This window comes from Leptinotarsa decemlineata, unplaced genomic scaffold, assembly GCF_025532065.1.
Source record: "Leptinotarsa decemlineata unplaced genomic scaffold, Ldec_3_MD MMD2_tig00000035_RagTag_RagTag, whole genome shotgun sequence".
NCBI classification, from domain to species: Eukaryota; Metazoa; Arthropoda; class Insecta; order Coleoptera; family Chrysomelidae; genus Leptinotarsa; species Leptinotarsa decemlineata.
Window position 1 is genome coordinate 24,953,395 of NW_027412540.1, and position 22,314 is coordinate 24,975,708.

General features: G+C 35.2%; 1 protein-coding gene across 7 annotated transcripts in view; it reads left to right on the forward strand.

Moving 5' to 3' along the window:
* Positions 1-22,314, forward strand: part of LOC111511144 (sphingomyelin phosphodiesterase) — a 57,593-nt gene that overhangs the window by 30,208 nt on the left and 5,071 nt on the right. For 3 of the 7 annotated variants that reach the window (XM_074172108.1, XM_074172107.1, XM_074172110.1), the window contains exons 3-15: positions 1,059-1,243; positions 7,319-7,469; positions 8,849-9,019; positions 9,613-9,740; positions 11,829-11,977; positions 12,043-12,121; positions 13,859-14,031; positions 14,086-14,280; positions 16,892-16,992; positions 17,054-17,206; positions 19,931-20,040; positions 20,237-20,421; positions 20,951-21,136. In XM_074172108.1, coding sequence (XP_074028209.1) covers positions 1,059-1,243; positions 7,319-7,469; positions 8,849-9,019; positions 9,613-9,740; positions 11,829-11,977; positions 12,043-12,121; positions 13,859-14,031; positions 14,086-14,280; positions 16,892-16,992; positions 17,054-17,206; positions 19,931-20,040; positions 20,237-20,421; positions 20,951-21,136 — 1,966 coding nt within the window. Of the gene's footprint in view, positions 1-1,058; positions 1,248-7,318; positions 7,470-8,848; positions 9,020-9,612; positions 9,741-11,828; positions 11,978-12,042; positions 12,122-13,858; positions 14,032-14,085; positions 14,281-16,891; positions 16,993-17,053; positions 17,207-19,930; positions 20,041-20,236; positions 20,422-20,950; positions 21,141-21,272; positions 21,322-22,314 lie in introns of those variants that run through there. The other 4 variants (XM_074172111.1, XM_074172112.1, XM_074172113.1 and 1 more) reach the window with 4 other exon arrangements.

Sequence of the window (22,314 nt, forward strand, 5' to 3'; positions counted from 1 at the left end):
GTAATCAGGATAGTCGGGTAATTTATACCAAATCATTTCCAAGGTTGGTACTTCATTTTTTTGATATATACTATAAATTGTTCTCCGAATCACATCTTTTGTGGCACCATCAACTTTTGCGAATTTTTTATTCCTTTGTTTTCGATTCATTGCATGGTCAATGACATCCCCTATCTTAATGACTCGAAGAACTGTCGAACGAGATAGTTTCGTAAACTCGCATATTCTATTCACAATAGCATTCTGTGAAGTGTGACAGTATTTCTTCTTCAAGCATTCACGAATATTAAAAATTACTCGCTGAACTTGAACATGTCAGTTCTTATTTTCAAATTCCGGATCCCTGTCGATTGACACAGATTCCTCACACGTAATGTTATCATTTGTTTCAAAAGGTCTCCAGAAAGCCATATTAATGAAAGTACCCAAAAACATTAAGATTTTCACAAAAATCGGTTTAAACGATGAGATTAGAACCTTTGGTGTAAAAGTTGAAAACTTTTTCTAGAGATCAATCACCCCACTCGACGCGCGTTTCGCTAACAAGGTTAGCATCTTCAGGAGAAGCAAATTGCTACTGAATCTAAAGACAAGGGTTAGCTGTTTATATACCTAAAGTTTTTTGGTCGGATGTGGACTTTGTTAAATGATGATTATCCTAATTGATTTTTCGGTAATTAACTAGTGGAACCACTACCTGCAAATTAATTTGTCAACAATAGATTAAAAAGCGGACAAATATTAAAAAACCTAATCAATACAGTTTATTGTATGATTTTCTCCAAGCTTATTCAAATACCTATTCGTCTCAGACGAATACTAGGTATTTATTCGTAATACCTATTCGTCTAGACCTATTCGTCTCAGGCGAATACTAGGTTATAGTATATAATGTTGTAATTTAGAAGTAACTCTCAGTTATGCTTGAAGAAGCTATTGTATAGCGAAACACGTGTCGCGGTTTTTGTCAAACCTTTAAAATAAAAATCATACTGTATTGATTAGTTTTTTTTTTCATAGGGGATGTGTCCTTTCAAAATTTGTTTTCGTTTTTTCAGCTCGTCCATCGATGGTAAGGGATTCATTCAATTCAATAACGATCATAGTACCAGAGGAACTAGGAGGAGAATCAGAAGAGGAAAGATTTACAGATGACTGGAATTATAGACTGGAATCGAACAAAATTCCAGTTCTGAGTAGCGTTTTGAAAAACCACACGTTACCGCCCACATCCAATGGCACTGTAAGTAGGTATTATTTTTTGAATTCGACCTCTATAGTCCGTTCATAATTTGTTGATAGCTCACTGCAAGTTTGACCCTCATTAGAGAAATGAAATACAGAGAGGACAGCTAATATGATATAATAACAAAAACCAAACTAAAACTGACAGTTTAAGATGTTTTCGACTAACCCACCTTGTATCTGAAGAAATACAATACAGCTATAAAACTTTTAATCCGATTATGTAGGTATTTTGAGTGGAAATGAGTGACCAGTGTCGTAGAGTATATGATTAAAACATTAGTTACTTTAAATAAATAAATATATTAATATTCTTAAACTGTAGGTACTGTAAATTGTATTTTCATTTTAAAAAAAATTCTTTATTTTATTCAAAAATAATAAGTTACTTGCAATTTGTAAAGGATACATTTATTTAATTAATACCTATTTTTAAATGATATAAACTACGATTACTTACAAAACTATTCAAATTCAAAATAAACAGGATCATCTTCGGAATCCGAGTCGTCTTGCAGGTTAATAATTAGCGGTTGTGTCTCTACAGTCGCATCAATTATATTGTCAAGATCCCACATTTTTTGTTCTTCTTCTTGGCATTTCGCCAATTTTGTTCTGTAATATGTTGTAAAGACTCATATAACAATTCACGTACAGCTTGTATTTTATATGACGTATTTTTTCTAGCCACATAGCTTTTCATTTGTGCCCAAATGAGTTCACTTGGATTTAATTCGCAGTGGTAGGGTGGAAGTCTAAGGACTGTGATGTTTCGTCTTTCCGCCATTTTGTCAACTACGTATTTCTTGAACTTAGATTTGTGTTGCCGGGCAATTTTTAAAAGTTCTGCTTTAACCATTCCATCTTCGTAAGGCAGGGACTTATTCCGCAGCCAGTCAATGATATCCTGTTTCTTCCACGCAGTCGTTGGAAGTCTTTCAACTAGTCGTGAATGATAAGGTGCATTATCTAATACTATAATTGATTTTGGTGGTATATGTTCAATCATCTGCTCAAAATACTTTTCGAAAACATCAGCTGTCATCTCCTCGTGATAGTCTTTTGTGCTTTTGGATTCAAATTCCAACAAACCATGCTTAGCAAATCCTTTTTCACTGCCAATGTGAGAAACTATTAATCTACTGCCTTTACCAGAGGGTGGGGAAATACCAGTAGACCAACCTTCCATAAAGGCTTGCCTGGAGCTTGATATATTTTTATCTGTCCAAATTTTTGTGAGAGTATGACCTGCGTTTACCCACGTTTCGTCCTGATAGTAAATTGGCCTTCCTTCAGCCCGAAATTTTCGTATAGATCTTAGATACTTTCTTCTCCAATATATTATCTCTTCCCGGTCAATCAAAAGTGATTTTCGGTCTGATTTCTCCCACCGGAAATTTAATTCTTTTAAAACTTGCCACAATTTGGTTCGTCCGACATGAGGCAAATCCGGGTCGTCTCTAACTTCTTGTAAAATTTTGTTTAAGTTGGGTATTTCTTTTTTGTAAAAAAATTCGTGAATTTTCCTTCGAATACCATTTTTGGCAAATTCATCAATTTCAATAGGTTTTCTCCCCCTCTTTAAGTATTCATTTGTATTTGGGTTAGCTATACCTTTTTTTTTCTTTCTGATAGGAACCTATATATTGTTGACTCCCCTACGCCCGTCATGTTGGCACAACTCTTGATTATGTTCTGAACAGTGTTTGTGGGATTCTGAGAAACCAGAGCATCGTGAACGTTCAAAACAATAGTCTTCTCTTTTGGTGAATAGACAGACTTACTGACTGTACGCAACAGTACCGGTGTAAAACTTGATGATGTTGATGATGATGACGAAGCCATCGCAAGCAATCAAACAAAACAAGCAGGAACGAAAGGTACGTATATGTTTGTAGGAATATGAAAAAAAGTTACTCACGCACTGCACAAAATTCGCAAAATAAATATTAGAGACGTTAATTACTGCCGTAGACGCCGAAACACCAACGAGCCGTAAATTAAATGCGATTAAAAAATGTACTAAACCAAAAATTATTTTCGTTCGTAACAACTTCACCCTTTCAAGGCAAGTTTCGAATATAAACTGAAGCTTTATATTTAATGAATAAACACCTCAGGAACCTCCGTCTATGATTTTACGACTTTTACGACCGTTTTATGACTTGGGCCCTCATTTTGTGCTATCGACAAATTATGAACGGACTATAGTTAATTGCAAGCGCATGGTTTAGGACTGGTATTTCCACCCAATTACTATTTTTGTCGTTTTGTTTAACGAGCCCAGTGGATCCATATTTATCGCTTAAAGACAATAAATCATTAGGTATTGACTGTTTGAATTGAAAAAATACATGTGTATGGCTTCTTATTAATTACAATGTATTGTGAAAAACAGTTCATGGCTGTTACATCCCAATAATGCACCTGCTCACTTATGTTTGAACAGACAGCGTATAATAGAAGAATACTAGAACAGATTTTAAACTTTCAGATATACAGTGCATTTCTTTAATGTCCCCTCCCCTTTTATTTTTTAGACGCGTCAACTCAAAAAATTAAAATTTGGGATAATGCAAATAATGCCCGAATACTTAATTTTGAAGTGAAATTGAGAGATGGAACTTTCAAGATGGCGACTGGGCCCATCTGGGAAAAAAATTAAATGGAAAGGGGGGTTTGTGACACATCATTTTGAAGCTCCTGACGAATACTTCACAATCCTAGAATATGAAGTCAATATCTTCACCTACTACAAAATAGCGGAACATTTAATAATTTCCTGAAGACAAACACATTAAGAAATATTCTTTTTTATCTGCCATAAGGCATTTCCAACAATTCGATAAGGTTTTTTGAGTTATTTTGTGTTTATAAAAACGAGAAAAATGTCAGTACGACAATGAACAATTGTTCAGTTAGAATATTCTCATTTAGTTTTCGGTTGTACTAGTAGAAAGGTACCACGTCAACAATCTCTAAAATGATCAATTCTCGTCCACTGGAAGAAAAAATCGAATCTTAATGAATTCGATATGGATACTGTATTCCAACAAGATTGATCACCATCACATTACTCCAGACTATTTGGATACTACTTTTCACGGTCGTTGGATTGACCTTCGAGGTCCTACAGAATGGCCAGCCCGCTCGCCAGATTTGACACTTTTGGACTTTTTTATGGGGCTAACTGAAGCAAAATGTGTACGAAACTGAACCTGCTTCAATATTGGATATACAGCAGATAATAATAAATATTTGTAGAGATATTAACGTTACTGTGTTCGAAAATGTTCGGCGTGAACTATCGGATAGGCTGTTCGTATGTCAAGAAGTTCGAGTTAAGCATTTCGAGCATCTTCTGTCAATGTATTCAGGCAATTATTGAAAGTTCCGCCATTTCGTAGTAGTTCAAGATATTGATATTATATTCTAAGGTTGTGAAGCATTTGTCAGGAGCTTCAAAAATATGTGTCACAAGACCCCCTTTCCATTTAATTTTTTTCCAAGATGGCGCTCAGTCGCCATCTTGAAAGTTTCATCTGTTAATTTCATTATCTCTCAGGTATCGAGGAGATAGCTGAAAGTAATGGGTATTCTACAAACGTAGTGGATAAGTCAATTAGGAAGAGAAGCGAATATTCATTCTACAAAAACAATGTTTGAGAAAAATTTTCAATCTACCTAGAACAGAGAGTTGCAGGGAAATATTTACTGAAAAGAGAATTCTTACTCTTACAAGTATGTATGTGTATGAATGTGTTATTTTTGTTAAAGAAAACATGTCATTATTTGAAATTTTTGATCGGAATCACTCTCATAATACCCGCAATAAAAACAGTCTTCTCAGCTTAATGACACGTTTTTCTTTTGTACAGAAAAATGTTCCTTTTTCTGTGATTAATATTTATAACAAAATACCTGATTTCATCAAAAACTTGCCTGTTAGAAAAATGAAAAAGGAACTAAAGATCATCAAGAATATTTCGCTGATAGACTTTGAATTGTCTGCCTGTTAATAGACTTTTACAATGATATATATATATATATATATATATATATATATATATATATATATATATATATATATATATATATAGTCGACGTTTCGCCATCATCTCAGATGGCATTATCAAGACGAGTTACTGCTTCGCTTCGAGAGGTGTAACTCTCTGAAGTTTTCACGGATAGGAATAACTTACACCTCTCGCTTCGAGAGGTGTAAGTTACACCTCTCGAAGCGAATCAGTAACTCGTCTTGATAATGCCATCTGAGATGATGGCGAAACGTCGACTATCGAATAGTACACAACGGATGAACACCCGGAAAAACAACACATCATATTCTACCATCCGTGAAAACCTACATTGTAATATATATATATATATATATATATATATATATATATATATATATATATATATATATATATATATATATATATATATATATTACGTAGATGGTTTGAAAGTTATCTCCAAAATCGAACACAATACGTTGAAATAGATCAGTATCAATCTAAACGTTTAAAGTATACTATTGGAGTACCACAAGGCTCTATTTTGGGACCTCTACTTTATATAATTTATGTCAATGACTTTGAAGGGAAATTTTGTAATGTATGCGGATGACACAACACTACTGGTTAGTGGTAAGAATGTTACATCCACAGTAGACTTGGCTCACAGGGAAATTTTAAAAGCCCAGGACTGGTTTTCTAGCAATAAATTAATCTGCAATGATAAAAAATCATCCTTCCTAAGATTTAGTTATGCCCCAAATGGTCATGATCACAGTTTACTGTTAAAATCACAGCACGGTTTAATGAAACAGGTGAATTCAATAAAATTTCTAGGACTTACTCTCACTGAAGATTGTAAATGGAATCAACATATTAATGAAATATGTAAAAAAATAACGCCTATGTGTTACTGTATCTATCAACTCAGTAAAATTATAGATAAGTCGGTGGTACTCATGTACTATCATGCCCAATTACACTCAACAATCTCATATAGTATAGTAGCTTGGGGCCTATCACGTGAGGCACAAAGGGTATTTATTTTACAGAAGAGAGCTGTCAGAAACATTCAGAGTGTAAATAGACGTACTAGCTGCAGAGATATATTCAAAGTTTTAAGAATATTAACTCTCCCATGCATTTATATGTACCAGCTGTTAATTTTTGTAAAATCGGATCAGCGACCTTTTATCTTCTTAAACAAAAATAATTACAGCACAAGAAATTCAACATTATTAGAAATACCAAATCATAGACTGGCTAGATCAGAATCAAGTCCAATTTTCATGGGTGTCAGGCTATTTAACAAATTGCCAAATCATGTTAGAAAAATGTCAGTAAGAAAATTTAAACCGTTCCTAAAAAACTTTCTGATTGATAAAGCCTACTACTCCATTGAAGAGTTTATAAATGACTTATCAATATAACTGAAGAATTGAGATTGTCATCTAGGGTTGTTAATATATTATAATTTTACCTAGTTATAAGTTTTAATATATAATTTTACATAACTGTTCATGTCCTATATGTACATAATTTTTTCTTTTTTATAAGTTTATTTATATCATATTACACTGACTTGTTCTATATCATTGAGTTATGATCCAGAAGAACCAATAAAATATTATTATTATTATTATATTATTATTATTATTATTATATATATATATATATATATATATATATATATATATATATATATATATATCTATCTATCTATCTATCTATAATAGTAGATAATTACAAAACTTAATGAGATAAATGGTCAATACTGGTAAAACAGGTAGATTTTAAAAAAATAATCATAGTGAAATAATAATTTTAGGAAAACAGGTGACTTATTAGTATGTTAATTATTGACATTCAATGAGAACAAGTTCAACAATGAAGAATGAATGAATATTTGTTGGTCGTTAAATATTTGCATATATTGATTCCCAGAGATTCCAGTTGAAATTGTAGTTGGACATTTTCTGTACAATATTTTCCAATAGAACATTTTCAATAGCTTCAGTAGCTTCCTTATTATTAACAATATATTTTGATTTCAGTCAAGACTCCTATGGGAACTAGATCAAGAGAAAACTACTCATCTGCCGCAGTTCGTTGATAAAGCGTTGAAACTGTTGAATCTGAAACAAGTAGCGTTCGAAATCGAGAATTCTGTCATGTCCAAAGTTTCCTGTACTGCATGTAAAGCCGGTAAGTACACGCTTCCTACGCAGTGTCTAGATGTGCCGAGGAGCTAATTTTTCCGAACTAACTGTCCCATTTCATCAAACACCAGATGCGTTATAAAACTTCCCTCCACGAAGCCATTATTTATAAGTTCTCCCAAACATTATCCAGACATGCTCAGTGTCCTAGCGACCATACTTCACGTGGAAATCTACGTAATTTATTCACGAGTGGAACGATTGGCAAAAACCAACTCCTCATACAAATCAAAAAAAAATTCTGGGAAATTCAAGCATCTCTGGATGCACTTGACTCCCACCAAGCACCTTCCAAGTAGGTATTGAACTGCCAAAAAACCTTTCCTCATCAGGAAGACATTGAGAATTGTTCTTGGCCTGAATTCCTGGCCAAAGCGGCCAGGAATTCAGGCCGCTGAGGACGTGGTAACCGGTTTCATTGATCCAAAATTTGTCGTCATCGTTTTGGATTTTGCAACACAACTACTAAAAACCTAGATTGCAGAACGAGTTTGAGATTTCTGGCAAAATCTACTAGGATGGGCTTAGGTATTTATATATATATTCCAATGAGTTTCACCAAACAATTGTTAAAATAAAGCAAGAATAATCTGCGATGTCTAATGGGCCTACGCCGAAGAGCAAGCACGACGTAAGAAGTTTCCTTGGACTCTGTAGCTATTACCGACGTTTCGTAAATAACTTCGGGAATATTGCCAGACCGCTACATAGCTTGACTGAAAGGAGAAATCCCTTAGTTTGGTGCCCAGACTGCAGAATTCGTCATTAGCTATTTTAGTAAGTGCCTGGAAACTGCAGAAACGCAGATAGCTTCTCACAGAAATGCAGATAGCCTCTCAAGAAGACTATTCCTGACATCTGGATGCAAATTTTGTCAACGCCAGGAGGATAAGGATCAGTTACCAGGAAAAGAACTTTCTACCAGACGTGACACGGTAGCGGGCAGAAGCTCCTTCATGGTCAACTCTGATAGGGAGATGATTCTTACCAAAACATGTTAATTGTTGATTGTATTCATCAACAGGTGAAAATATGAGCAAATGTTTCCAAAACATCATCTACATCTTTATCTGTCACCTTGCTATGTGTGGTGATGGCTCGCAGATAGACGAAGGGGTTAGGTGTGGGAGTTATAATGCCTAGATTGAAGACGTCCAAATCTCTTGACATCTTCCCCTTCAGTATGCAAACAAGAATGCATACCGTAGAGACGTGTGTAAAGGAATACTTTTGAACTATCTGTGTCACAAGAATCCATATTTTATTCAAGGTTAAGGAGCATCGAAGACTGAGTAGTTACGATGGCTTTTTCCTTTCAGTGAGTAAATCAGTTACTTCCCTTATTTAACCTTAATTCGTTTTCAGGAGCTGGATTGTTACAACATTACACAAGAACAGGAAAATCAGAAAAAGAGATAAAGAAGACCATCTATCGATTTTGTGTCAATCTGAAAATACAGTCTCCAAGGGTTTGTGAAGGAATTACTGAACTATTTGCAGGCGAAGTAATTTATGTACTGAGCAAAGTGAAAATAGGTGAGTAATCAGATTGTCTAATGTTCAAATGTGATGAGAAAACAATCCGAAATAACGGAACGGTTATGTAAACAAAGACAAAGAACAGTGACATAATTAGCTATTGCCGTTTATTTTGAAAATATCATTAGTTGTAATTGACTATAATTTTCTATGGATACCCAGCCATCTGATAACGGTAACGTTACTGTGAAATATAGAAGTACTCATAGTCGTACTCGTACTCGTGAACGGAAGGACCAATTCTGAATAAAAAAAAAAAGATGAATAACAATTATCACTCTGTCCCATACATTTGGAAAATTTGGGCATAGAAGATGGATACGACTTGTATTCCTTAAATTTGTCCTGAAAGGTTCAGGAGTGGAAAAGTTTCAATCAATTGATTCATGTTAAAAGTCTGCACTTGAAAGAACGGTTACATTTCTTTATAAGGGATGATAGATTTTAAGCAAAGAATATCAGTACCAAACAGAAAATTTACGAATCGCATAACAATTTAATGCAAATAAACTTTTTTAAGGACATTTTGAAAATATACGATACATAAAAACACTGAAATCATTTATTTAAAATAGTTTAATGTGATACAGGTGCTGATGAGATATGCAGTTTTGTTATTGGAGATGCTTGCGGAGATGTATACAATCCTTACCACGAATGGGAAGTTATGTTTCCACCAGTCCCAAAGCCAAAGGTTGTAGAATCGAAGATACCGGAGGTAAGACCAATCAGTATATTGATTTCATAAACAACGATTTCCATATTATTTGTAATTCAATTGTTCAATAAATGTGACACAGACCCGCTTCTAATTAAGTTTTTGGTGAGTATCTGAAAGAAGCAAGTACTCTTATGTCAAAAAATGAAAATTACTAGTTGTTTTCGTTGGAAGTTTTTTTGCCATATTGGGAAAGACATAATTCGACAAGAATGTATGAAATAGTTTCGATAATGACAATGCCAAACCAAAGGGACACCAAAATATGTTGTGGTCCGATTGAGAGTCAATAAGATCTGTTTCAGGTGCAGTCTCAAATTAACTGTAGGTTATTGGACACCTATCAGAGAAAACAACTATTTCCCTGGCTAATACCACGAAGGGCGTTGGATTGTATCCGACAGGTGTCAGTGCATGATTCTTCGCTGCCGCAATCGATATTCAATTAATGATAATAAACAGCTTTATTTCAGAGTAGATTACAAACTTTTATTGCATGAAATGACGTCAAACAAGGAGGTTCAGATTGTTTCGTTATAAATATTTTTAAATGAATGTTCCAGTGAGATATGCGTTCAAATCATAGGGATCTAAGTCTATGAGAAGTTTTCTTAGTTCTCTTTTGAAAACTCCAATTTTCTTTCATCAGTTCGGACTTCCATTGTCTAATATAATATAAATAGGTTTGATAATTCTGAAAAAATCAAAAAGATTAACCGAAAATAACAATTTTATTAAACAAAAAACTGAAATTAAAAAAAAATAACATACGAGCAACAACCAAACGAATAAAAATTGAAATAATAATGAAAGCTGAAAAAATTGAAAAATTAAAAATATTATTGACCAAAAAAATGTAAATATAAAAAATAAAAGATTTCAAAGCAAGTTATGTCACAACGTTTCGATTGTTAGTATTCACAATCGTCTTTGAGTGATAACTGGAACTGAACTGAAATCTTATAATTTTTATTTTTTAATTTTTTTGGTTAATAATATTTTTAATTTTTCAATTTTTTCAGCTTTTATTAATATTTCAATTTTTATTTGTTTGGTTGTTGCTTGTATGTTATTTCTTAGTAATATCAGTTCTTTGTTTAATAAAATTGTTATTTTCGGTTAATCTTTTGAAATACACCACGAAATATTGTCAACCACCTTCAAACAAACGTCCAATTTTCTTAGTTCGTTTCAATCTAAGGAAGATGATTGAAAAGCTTGATTGACATATAGTGGGCGCTTTTTTCAGATGCTGTTAGTCTATGAAGGGGATACATATATTCATTTTACTAGTGGGATACTTGTGAGCAGGTATATTCTCAGTGAAGAAGTGTGAATTTTAATAAATGAACATTAGACATTCATAGATATAAATCGCGTAGTTTGTCATTATATTGGTGGATTTGAATACTGTTCTGCAAGTTTAGTTATAACTTAAGTTGTTGATTCCTCTTATCATTCTTTTTTGAACTATGAGGATTTTTTCGATATTTCGATTGCTACCCCAAAAAATAATTCCGTATCGAGCAACTGATTCGAAGTTAGCCGTGTATATTGTTTTTATAGCCTCGTTATGCAGATATTTTGATGTAACTCTAATTCCATACGATATTCCACTTAGTTTGTTTGCGGGGTTATCAATATGAGAAAACCGATTCATGTCTTTGACGATGTGGATTCCTAAAAATTTGGTGATGTGGAACAGTTCAAAAGAAGAGTTTTGAAGGTCCACCCTAACTGGATAATCAATGTTGTCTTGGTTTGTTCAAAACAAAATAATATGTTTCTTCGATTCATTTAGTACACGTTTATTTTTATTGAACCAGTCCTTAGTTTTGTTGAATAGTTCTGTACTATTCAACATCATCTCTGGGAAGGTTTCACCACCTGATAACAGACTTGTGTCATCTGCGAAGATAGTTTTGAACTAATGTTCGTTTATGTTTGGATTACATAAGTCGTTGAAATAAATGACGAATAAAAGAGGGCCGGCAATGCTCCCTTGCGGAATCCCCACGTCTGCGGGAAGGGTTTCGGATTTATAGACTTGACTTATATAAATTATTCTGAGTGTTTGAAAATTTTCAGGTAAATGCTCCCACTTTCAAAGTTCTTCATTTATCCGACACTCACTATGATCCCTATTACATGGAAGGCAGTAATGCAGATTGTGGAGAACCACTCTGTTGTCGCTTGACCAACGGACTCGCAAATACTAAAGAACAAGCTGCTGGAAAGTGAGTATTGTGTTGATGAAGAAACAATAGTTTATTGTTAAATAACACCCTATTCAATGTTTCAGGTGGGGAGATTACAGAAAATGCGATTCACCAAAGATCACTGTTGATAACATGTTGGACCACATACAAGAGACGCATCCAGTAAGTAGACATTATAGACATACTTGATGGTTCAATCACGAAAAAGTCAGTTTACAGAAATTATCCAAAAATGTAGAGGCAATGAAGGTTTTAAATGGTAAAGACGAAGACAGTGTTTGTGCTAATCAATTCGTCGGCTATTATTCTACTGGTTATTCAGTTACACTCACTGAAGTAAAAAGATAAAACCTCGTTAATCCTTAGTTCATAAAGTATCAAATTTTGAGAAGCGGTATTTGTACCATCAACTTTTCCTCGATAAACTTTATGACATTGGAGTTCGCGGCCAAAGTCTAAAATGGATTAAGACTTATCTGACTGACAGATCACAATCTGTTAGGGTTAGGCTCAAATCTGGAATATATCATTCTGAAAATCGTAACATCTCAACTGGTGTTCCCCAAGGTAGTGTCCTGGGTCCTACTCTCTTTCTCTTATTCGTCAACGACATCTCTAATAATAATCAACAACATTGTACTGTACAGTTAGCTGATGACACGTCTTTCTTATTAAGTTCTTCTTCTTGTGAAGGGTTATCTGGCCAGACTGATATTGCAGTTGCTAATATGCTTAAATTACTGCGCCAGAAACGGCCTCGTACTAAATAGCAATAAATCTAATACCACTGTTTTCTTGCTTAGAGAAATGGACTGCAGTATATTGGTTAGAGCTAATACTAAATCTATTATGCAAAAAAAAATCAGTCAAATTCTTAGGGCTGAACATTAACTCCCAATTATTCTAAAATGATCATATCGACTCTATTTCTATTCAATTATCCAAGCATTGTTTCGTTTTTTGGAATCTCAGAAATTCTGTCCCCAATAATATTTTATTAAGCTACTACTATGCCTATGTTCACTCATGTCCAAATCATTGCTTAGTCTGCTACGGTAACTGCAGCAGATTGAATGATCTGTTGATTGTTCAAAAATAGATACTAAGAACCATGTGTTTTAAAAAATATGCTGATTCTTGTAAACAGTTATTCACTGAATTACAATTTTCAATTGTGATATCAATGTGTATTTTAGATTGTGTCATTAAACATTAAGAATCAGTACCATGAGTTTCGGCAAAGGGATACTATCCGCATAGCTGATGGTTATACACTTAAGCAAAATTATAATCTGATAGTTCCTGTTCACAAATCAACATCTGTAAAAAAATTTAATTTAACTTCCAACATTCATTAAGAAAATTTCAAATCCCATGAATTTCAAAAATAGCGTTTGAAGTATTCTCTACAAAAATGCCTTTTATTCACTTGATGAAAATTTTCAAACTGATCTGACTGCTTGACATCACGATTGTTTATACTATGTTTTTTTGTGTTATATACTTATCTCCTACATCTACTATTGATTTAATTTTTTTATCTATATTCCATATTTTATCACTTGATATTTTTCAACTCCAATCTTTACTGTGTTTGTGACGATTTCCATGCTTGTAAAAAAGTCTCAAGAAAAATAAAGTATTGTATTGTATTGTATATCTTGTATTGTACATCTTTCCATCTGTTTACAATCTCTCTTTTCATTTCTGATGAAACTTGACCGCATAGAGTAATTTTTTTCTTATTCACTTACGTTTCCTCACCTCCTTATAATCCCCAAAACGCCAATTTTCTTTCTTGTATTTGTTTTCACACAATACATAAGAGATGTAATTGGACGTCTTGGGGTTATACATATTGTTTTTCTTGAAGAAATGTGTTTATAAGCAATTTCACAGGACATCGACTATATTCTTTGGACTGGGGACTTACCTCCGCATGATATTTGGAACCAAACCAAAGAAGAAAACCTGAAAATTCTGAAAGACACTGTCAAGCAAATGTCGGATATGTTTCCGGGAACGCCAATCTTTCCTGCTCTTGGCAATCACGAATCAGCACCTGTCAACAGGTATCCTATCGGGGTAATAACTCTAACCCGCAACTGACTATAACATATTTTCAGCTTTCCTCCTCCATATGTAGACTCCCCAGAGAGTTCCATTTCTTGGCTTTACGATGAACTTGACGTCCAATGGAGGAAGTGGCTGCCCAGCTCAGTGAGCAATACTGTGAGAAGAGGGGCTTTCTACTCGGTTTTGGTTAGACCAGGATTCAGACTGATATCTCTAAATATGAACTATTGCAATAACAAAAACTGGTAAGAATTATTATTCAATTCCAATATACGTTACACAAAAAGTGAAACTCAAGGACGTACAGCACAATTTTCTGCGTTATATTGCCTTCAAGATGCGTGTATACTATGACTATACTGCATTGGAATGCATTTTGAACATACCTTCTCTTCAGGCTAGCAGAAAATATAGAGATTTAATACTTCTATTCAAAATTATCAACGGACTGAGTATCAGTCCCGAGCTTCTCTCCAAAATATCTTTACAAGCCCCCAGTCGTTCAACTAGACAGGTGCAAACGTTTTACGTTTTTTTTTTCACAGATTTAATCATTCATATAACGGCTTTATTCCCAAAACTCTTCGATTGGCTAACTCTTTAAATAACTTTCAAATCTTCGATATATCAGTATCCCGCTTTAAAAACCATATTCTTCACTTAGCCATCTAATACTATCTTTTTGTGTTGTTGTATTGTGTCTAGTGTTACTTGCCTGTAAGAATTATATTAGTTCATATTGTTTTACATTTTAATTTTTTCCTAAATAATCTATTTATCTTACTTCGGAATTGTATTATTGTTATAATTTACTTTTAACCCACTGTATTGCGTCAAGTACTACATAACACTGTACTACTTATATCTGAATTGGAATATATTGGAATATGGGAATTGGGAAAAAAATCATAATACAAAAAAAATTGGAATCAGTACAAAGTATGGCCTCCACGCTGGTTTATTACGGCCCTACATCTATCGTGCATCGACAAAATGAGATTGTCAATGTCTTGTTGAGGTACATTTGCCCATTCAGCGATTAAAAGCTCTCTCAATTGAAACGTTGTGTGAATGTTCCCCATATGCGGAGTAATTCTTCGTTGAAGCATGTCCCACACATGCTCGATGGGATTCAGGTCCGGTGATTGTGCTAGCCATGGCAATACATCAACTCCTTCGTTGGTGAGCCAGTCAGTCACTAGACGCGCGACATGTGGACGAGCATTATCGTGCATTAGGTGGAAGTTTTCACCAACAGCACCAGCAAACGGACGGACGATAGGTAGAAGAATGGTGTCGAGGTACTGTCAAGCTATGAGGGAGCGATTTGGAAAAACGAGATCGGTTCTGCCGCCGATCATGATTCCGCCCCATAGCATTACTGTACCACCTCTGTATGTGTGGACTTCCTTGACGTGTCTCAAACGTTCATTATTTCCAGGTCGTCTCCACAGTCTTACTCGACGAGAATCTGGATGAAATCCAAATCTGGATTCGTCTGTAAACAAAACTGTGGCCCAATCATTTGCATCCCAGTTTTGATGTTCTTGACACCACTCTCTAATCTTCTACCGCGATTGCCTCTCGACAAAGGTGGACATCTAAGTGGCCTTCTGTTGTGATCTGCTTCATGCAGTCGATTTCTGACAGTATCACGACCAATGGTTACCTGGTGCGTCTGCTGCAACACGTTAACCAACTCAGGTGCTGTGATTGTCGGTTGTCTTCTTGCGGTTAAGACCAAAAATCGGTCTTGAACTGCAGTTGTAGCGCGTCCTCGCCCTGGATGTTGTTCGGCTGGACTGCCAGTTTCACGGAAACGCCGCCACAATCGACTGATAACACTTTAGGAGACCCCCAAACGAAGAGCTACATCATTTTGTCGCATGCCACCTTGAAGAAGCCCTACAGCTCTATTCATCTCGGCCAATGGTAAGTGATGGCGTTCCATGTTGAAGCACAATATTTCCAGTTTAATTGCTGAGCAAGAACTGCATAGAATGTACAAACTCGACACTTTCAGATTATTCATTTTAGCCGAAAACCTACAGTTTGTAAAAAACTTGATAAAAGATTAGTTACCGTTTTTGCAGGCTTTGTTCAACCCATAGAAATCTACAGGGTGGTCGAGTGTACCAATTCAATCGTAATTAAACGACCTCATGCATTTATTTTTATGATATTTAGTATGTTATAAAAATATCCCTAGACTTTTCCGATGTGTGTATATATTGAAACATGCTCTCTGTGTTTCAATATTCAAATGCATCCGAATCTTATTCGCTGGTATCTCTTTTTCACATTGTTCACCATCGCTATTGGAATCACTACACAGGAAAAAGTCTGCGTTGTTATCACACTCGTTATTACTATTAGTACTTGTCCAAATACGCCACATTTTAAACAGATAATAACATTTTTTAATAATTATAACTGCACCAATATAGAATTTCAGCACTCGAATCGCGATCAGTTCCTGAAATGAACTGGACAGCGGTAACCATCGCCGCATTCCCCGATTTCTATTCGTCGCCGTAACATGACTTCAAATTTAATTTTATGAATCTTCAGCCAATCATAAAACTCGGTTAGTAAAAATTATCCAATTCGAAACGCCAATTATTCAGTCCACGTGGACTAGTTCGCAGGGGCATTATTTCTCTGGATTGGTTTTTATGGCCTTTAAGATGCCGATAGCTTTAAGTATTCACAATAAAGGTTACTTCGACTATAATTGCGAGTGATATTTGAATCACACGAAAAGCTTGTTTAGTGAATATTTTAATCGTTTCGCCATTGATATCGGGGTTTGTTAAGGTTTCTTCTCCCATCAGATCTCTCTCAATTCGGTTTCAGGTGGCTTCTACTTAACAGCACAGATCCAGCTACCGAACTACAGTGGTTCATTTACGAGTTACAGTCTGCTGAATTCAACGGTGAAAAAGTACATGTCATAGGTAGGTGACCAATGCCGGAATACAAATGTTCAAATTATCCTAAATGTTTTCTATTTCCTAGGTCATATTCCACCCGGACATTCGGATTGTTTGAAAGTTTGGTCTCGGAACTACTATGCCATTATTAGTCGGTATGAATCGACTATCACAGCTCAATTTTTTGGCCATACACATTACGACGAGTTTGAAGTTTTTTATGATCACAAGGATTTAGGTGAGTATGACCTGGTATTTTCAACACCTGAAGAATTCAACATCTAAGATTTTCTGTTCGAAATGAAAATAGGGAGCCTAAAATGGACTGAAACATCATATCACAATCACTGAACAAGTAAACTCTCTCTCACTGATATATAGAAGAGGAGGGTTGTATGTACAGCTTGTCAATTGTAAGAAGAGCTTTCTGAATTACGTTATGATCTCGCCCACTAGATCTGCGTTCGTTAGAAGACAGTGAGAGTGAGAGAAAGATCGAAGACAGAGAGAGAAACATTTTTCAAGTCTCTTCCTAGATTCGACAAGCTGTAAAGAAAGTTACACGCAATACGTTCACATCGATATCTATTTTATTTGCCATGCATTTTCAAGATTTCTCTATAAGTAAAATATCCAAAGTTATGTCAGTAGTAACGAGACTATTTCCTGTCAACCAAACATTATTTTCGATCATCAATATGGTTCAATGAATAGGTCCACAATTATTAAACTGGGAGTTTTCGATCAGTTTTTATGTGAAACACTGGATAGTATAAGGGCTAGGTTGATGTGCTGTACATCGACTTCTCTAAAGCTTTCGATAAAATTGGTCGTGCGATTCTTATTCATAAACTTTCTGGATACATGCATTTCAGATACATCGTCATAAATGCGAAAATATCTAGTAGGTCGCTATTAGCGATAATGACAATTAAATTGGTATGTCAGTTTGTGAATTTTCGAAATTGAATTAATACTAATTGTGTGTTGTTGTTCTGTTCTTAATTTGTTACTTTAATAATTCACTTTTTATTAAAATGGCATACACAAATGAGGAAATGGCTGATATGCATTACGTTTACGGTCTGTCGCAAGGAAATGAGTTAGAAGCTTCTAGAAGATATGCTGAAATGTATCCTCAACAGCAGCATCCTTCACATAGAATATTTGCTCGACTTCATCAACGAATACGAGAATATATGGTTCATTCGACAAAAGAACGCAGGATTGTGGTCGCCATCGAGAAGTACGAACACCACAGCTTGAGGAAGCGGTACTTAATTTGATTGAAGAACAACCTACTACCAGTACTAGAAAGATTGCTTTCCAGCTCAATGTTGATCATATGACGGTATTTCGAATTTTAAAGGAACAACTCTTATACCCTTACCATCTACAACGAGTACAGGCACTGTTACCGCGAGACTTCCCGAACCGTTTTGAATTTTGCAATTGGATGTTGGAAATGATTAGAAGAAATTGTGACTTTCTGAAGACGATAGAATTCACAGACGAATGTAGTTTTTTTCGGGACAAGATTATTAATTTTCATAATTACCACATATGAGCTGATGAAAACCCTCACGCTATTGTCGAAACTAACCATCAAGAACAGTTTTCTCTTAACGTGTGGCTCGGAGTTATTGGGGATGATTTAATTGGGCCTCATTTTCTACCTCCTCGATTAAATGTTGAGGCATAAGTTCAATTTTTAAGAGAAGTGCATCCAGTACTGCTGGAGGAAGTTCCTTTGGGCGTCAGAAGGGATATGTTTTTTATGCATGATGGGGCTCCCGCCCATTTTAGTCAAGTAGCACGTCAGCATTTAACTGAAACATGCAAATCAGTGGATAAGTCGAGGACGACCACAGAACTGGCCCGCTCGATCCCCGGATCTCAATCCTCTCGATTTCTCTATTCGGGGCCATTTACAGCATTTGGTTTATTGTACTCCTATTCGCGATGTAGAGGACTTAAGAAACCGCATCATCGATGCGTGCAGGGTAATCAGAAAGACTCCAGGAATATTTGAGCGAATACGTGGCTCAATCCGCCGACGTCTAGACGCATGCGTAATGTCTGAAGGTAGACATATTGAACATTTACTATGATTTATACATGTGTGTTTTGTTAATAATAAATTAGTTTTGTTTATCACCCTTAAATCGTTTAATGCAGGTAGTAACTACAAAATAACAATAAATCCAGTTCGCATTTATGACGATGTATCTCTGTAGTTGTTCGTAAAATAACTCTTTGCTGCGAACTGGTTTATTTTGGGCAAAAAACCTAAGAAACATTTTTTGTTTAGAATGAAACAGGCTATTGGTAATATATTTTTAAATGGTAAACAAATGATAAGACAAAAAGTTACATTGGAAATAAATTTTGGGGGTTGCGTTTTCCACCTCTTACAACCATGGGGTAAACCAAATAAAGTACTGTCTAAGTGTCTTTTTGGTAGTACAAAACATCAGGTTGATTTCAATATTGTAAATTTTTCAGTGCTTGTGAAAAAAATTGTTATACAAATTTTATGTACCCCCTTTAAGGGGCTGTATCTTAACAAGGGATGTTCTTTTTTTAGTTTTTTCTTTTTTTAGTTGTTGAATGGTAGAACTGATTCTTCGGAGTTACTTTCTGTAATGGATGAACATCTAGAAATAATACAACTTTTTTGTGCAACAAAGCTCATACAAATTTATTTGTTAAAATCACCAGAATTTGATGTGTAGTAACGCAAATCAGTTTTCTAACGCATGTGTATATGTGAGCAGCACATTTGTCAGTAATGGATAATTCATAATGATTTATAGTTCATTTTTTATTTTATTTTTGTTGTGTATGAAATTCATTTCCTTTTGTATCTAAATGGAATGATGCTATAATTTCACAGTTGAGTTATTAATTTTTGCTCTATAAATGGAAAACTTTTGTGCAATATTATTATTACTATTTTCAGGTAGAGCAGTGAGTATAGGCTACGTCGGTCCATCTGTTACTCCCTACTATGACTTGAATCCTGGATATAGAATTTATTACGTGGACGGAGACCATGATAAATCAACAAGGGTAATACCACATTTATCAGCTTCTCAGAATATTCTAAGAAAAACTAGTCATTTCTTTTTGAAATGGTTGATTTGAAAAATTATAAAAATTCACCAATTCCCTTGCCAGAATACATAAAATAAGTGAAAAATTATACTGAGATAACTCGTAAGCAATCAAAATATATTTTGATAAATCTTGTGCTGGTTTTTTCCAGGCCGTGGTTGATCATGAGTCTTGGACGATGAATCTTAGAGAAGCGAATTTATATGGTTACCCCATTTGGTTCAAGTTGTACACAGCCAAACAGGCCTTTGGATTGGATGCTTTGAGGCCACAAGATTGGGACGAGCTTGTCACCAAGATGTCAAATGATCCCAAGCTTTTTGAATTATTTTACAAGTGAGGACGTTCATCAAACTATTCTAAACAAAACATAATTTATATTAGGTTGTTTGAAAAGTTTTGTCCCTATCTCAATGAATATTTATTCCACTGTGTCGTGGTATATACTGTGAGCAGCATCCAGCACTGGTCAACAGAAGATGTCCGATCCTGCTCCATCTGCATGTTTCACAAATTATCGTCCGACAATCAAACGAATTGGTTGTCGAAGTTCTGCTTCAGCCACCATACTCCCCATACCTTTCGCCAACCGACTACCTTTTTTTCAAGCACTTTCTTACCGGTGAACCTTCGCCAATCAAGACAAGACAAAGACGTCGGCTTCATCTAATCCCGACGGAATTAATCGACTTCTTATACTTTGGAAAAAGTATACTGATTTGAATGGCGCTCATTTCGATTACATTGAATAAGTATGCAACGAGACATTACAGTCTGCAGTAGAGTCATAAAAACGGACAAAACTTTTGAATAAACCTAATATTACCATCCATGAAATTATATGACGGTTTTTTAATTTTTCCAGATATTATTATAAGGCAAGTCCTGCTAGACCAAGCTGTGATATAGCGTGCAAGAAAAAGATTTTGTGTGACCTACATTCAGGAAGATCACATGATAGAAGAAATTTATGCGAAGCATTAGAATCCAGAATAGACTCTTCCACTAGCAAAAGTTGGAAAGAGTGGATATATAATACCATATCAGTTTCGTAAGTATCATCCTATCACTGTTGGGTGGAAGGAACATTTTTTGTACATAATAAAATAATGGTTTGGTTCTGAGAAATGTCAATGAGAAATACTGTATATACCATTTTGATGATGATTTACTTTTATCTCTTATAGCTTGGTGTAAGGGTTTCCACACATTTTGAAAATGAACACAGTAATGTAGGTAGGTTTAATTTTTTGTATGTGCATGTTCTCTGTGTGCTGATACATATAATTCTAACCTGTCTCGTAGACTGAATTCACTATAATATTATTTCACAAATTAGACCTGTGACACTTTTTCTGAAGGGTATTCAATCAATGAAGTTGGTGTCACTAGGTAATGATCTCTACTAACTCCTGGAAACTCATTGTATTTGTATCACTTTTACATTGTTGTAACTCAGTTACTGATTGCGGTTGCTGTATTTCTTTATATTGAAGGAACATTTGACAATGCACTACCTAAATATATAGGATCATCTCTGGCTAGGAAAGATATAGAATCGACCATAACTGGTTGGATCTGTCATGCTGGTAAACAGAACTGAAACTACAACACTCCAAGGAGAGGCCATTAGGTTTAGGGTCACCAGGAGCTGCCCTCAAGGTGGGGTACTATCTCCCCTTCTGTGGTCGCTCCTGATGCATAGTCTGCTTGATGCCCTTGACAGAAGAAAAGTTGTCTGCAAGCTTATGCAGATGACCTTGTCATCCTGGCAAGGTCGAGGTCGGAAAGGGTAGCTTGTAATATCCTCCAAAGCACGTTAAACAATGTTCATAGTTGGTGCCTGAGGGAGCAGATGTCTGTCAACCCCAGCAAAACTGTGTTAATCCCCTTCACCAGGAGGAGAAAATTGGACGATCTAACGCCACTTTTCCTCAATGGTGAGGTCATTCCATTTGGAACGGAGGTGAAATATCTTGTCCTTGATAAAAGACTCTCCTGGAACGCTCACTTGAAAAAAGTTTTACACAAAGAAAGACTGTCTCTATGGACATGTCAAAGGATTTTTGGTAAAACTTGGGGTTTAGGTCCCAAACAAACCCATTGGATTTATGTGATGATTGTCAGATCAATGATCACTTATGGTGCAATTGTCTGGTGGCCGAAGGCTTAACAGAAAACGGCCCAAGCGAAGCTCTCTGGCTTACAGAGACAGGCTTGTCTGGCTAT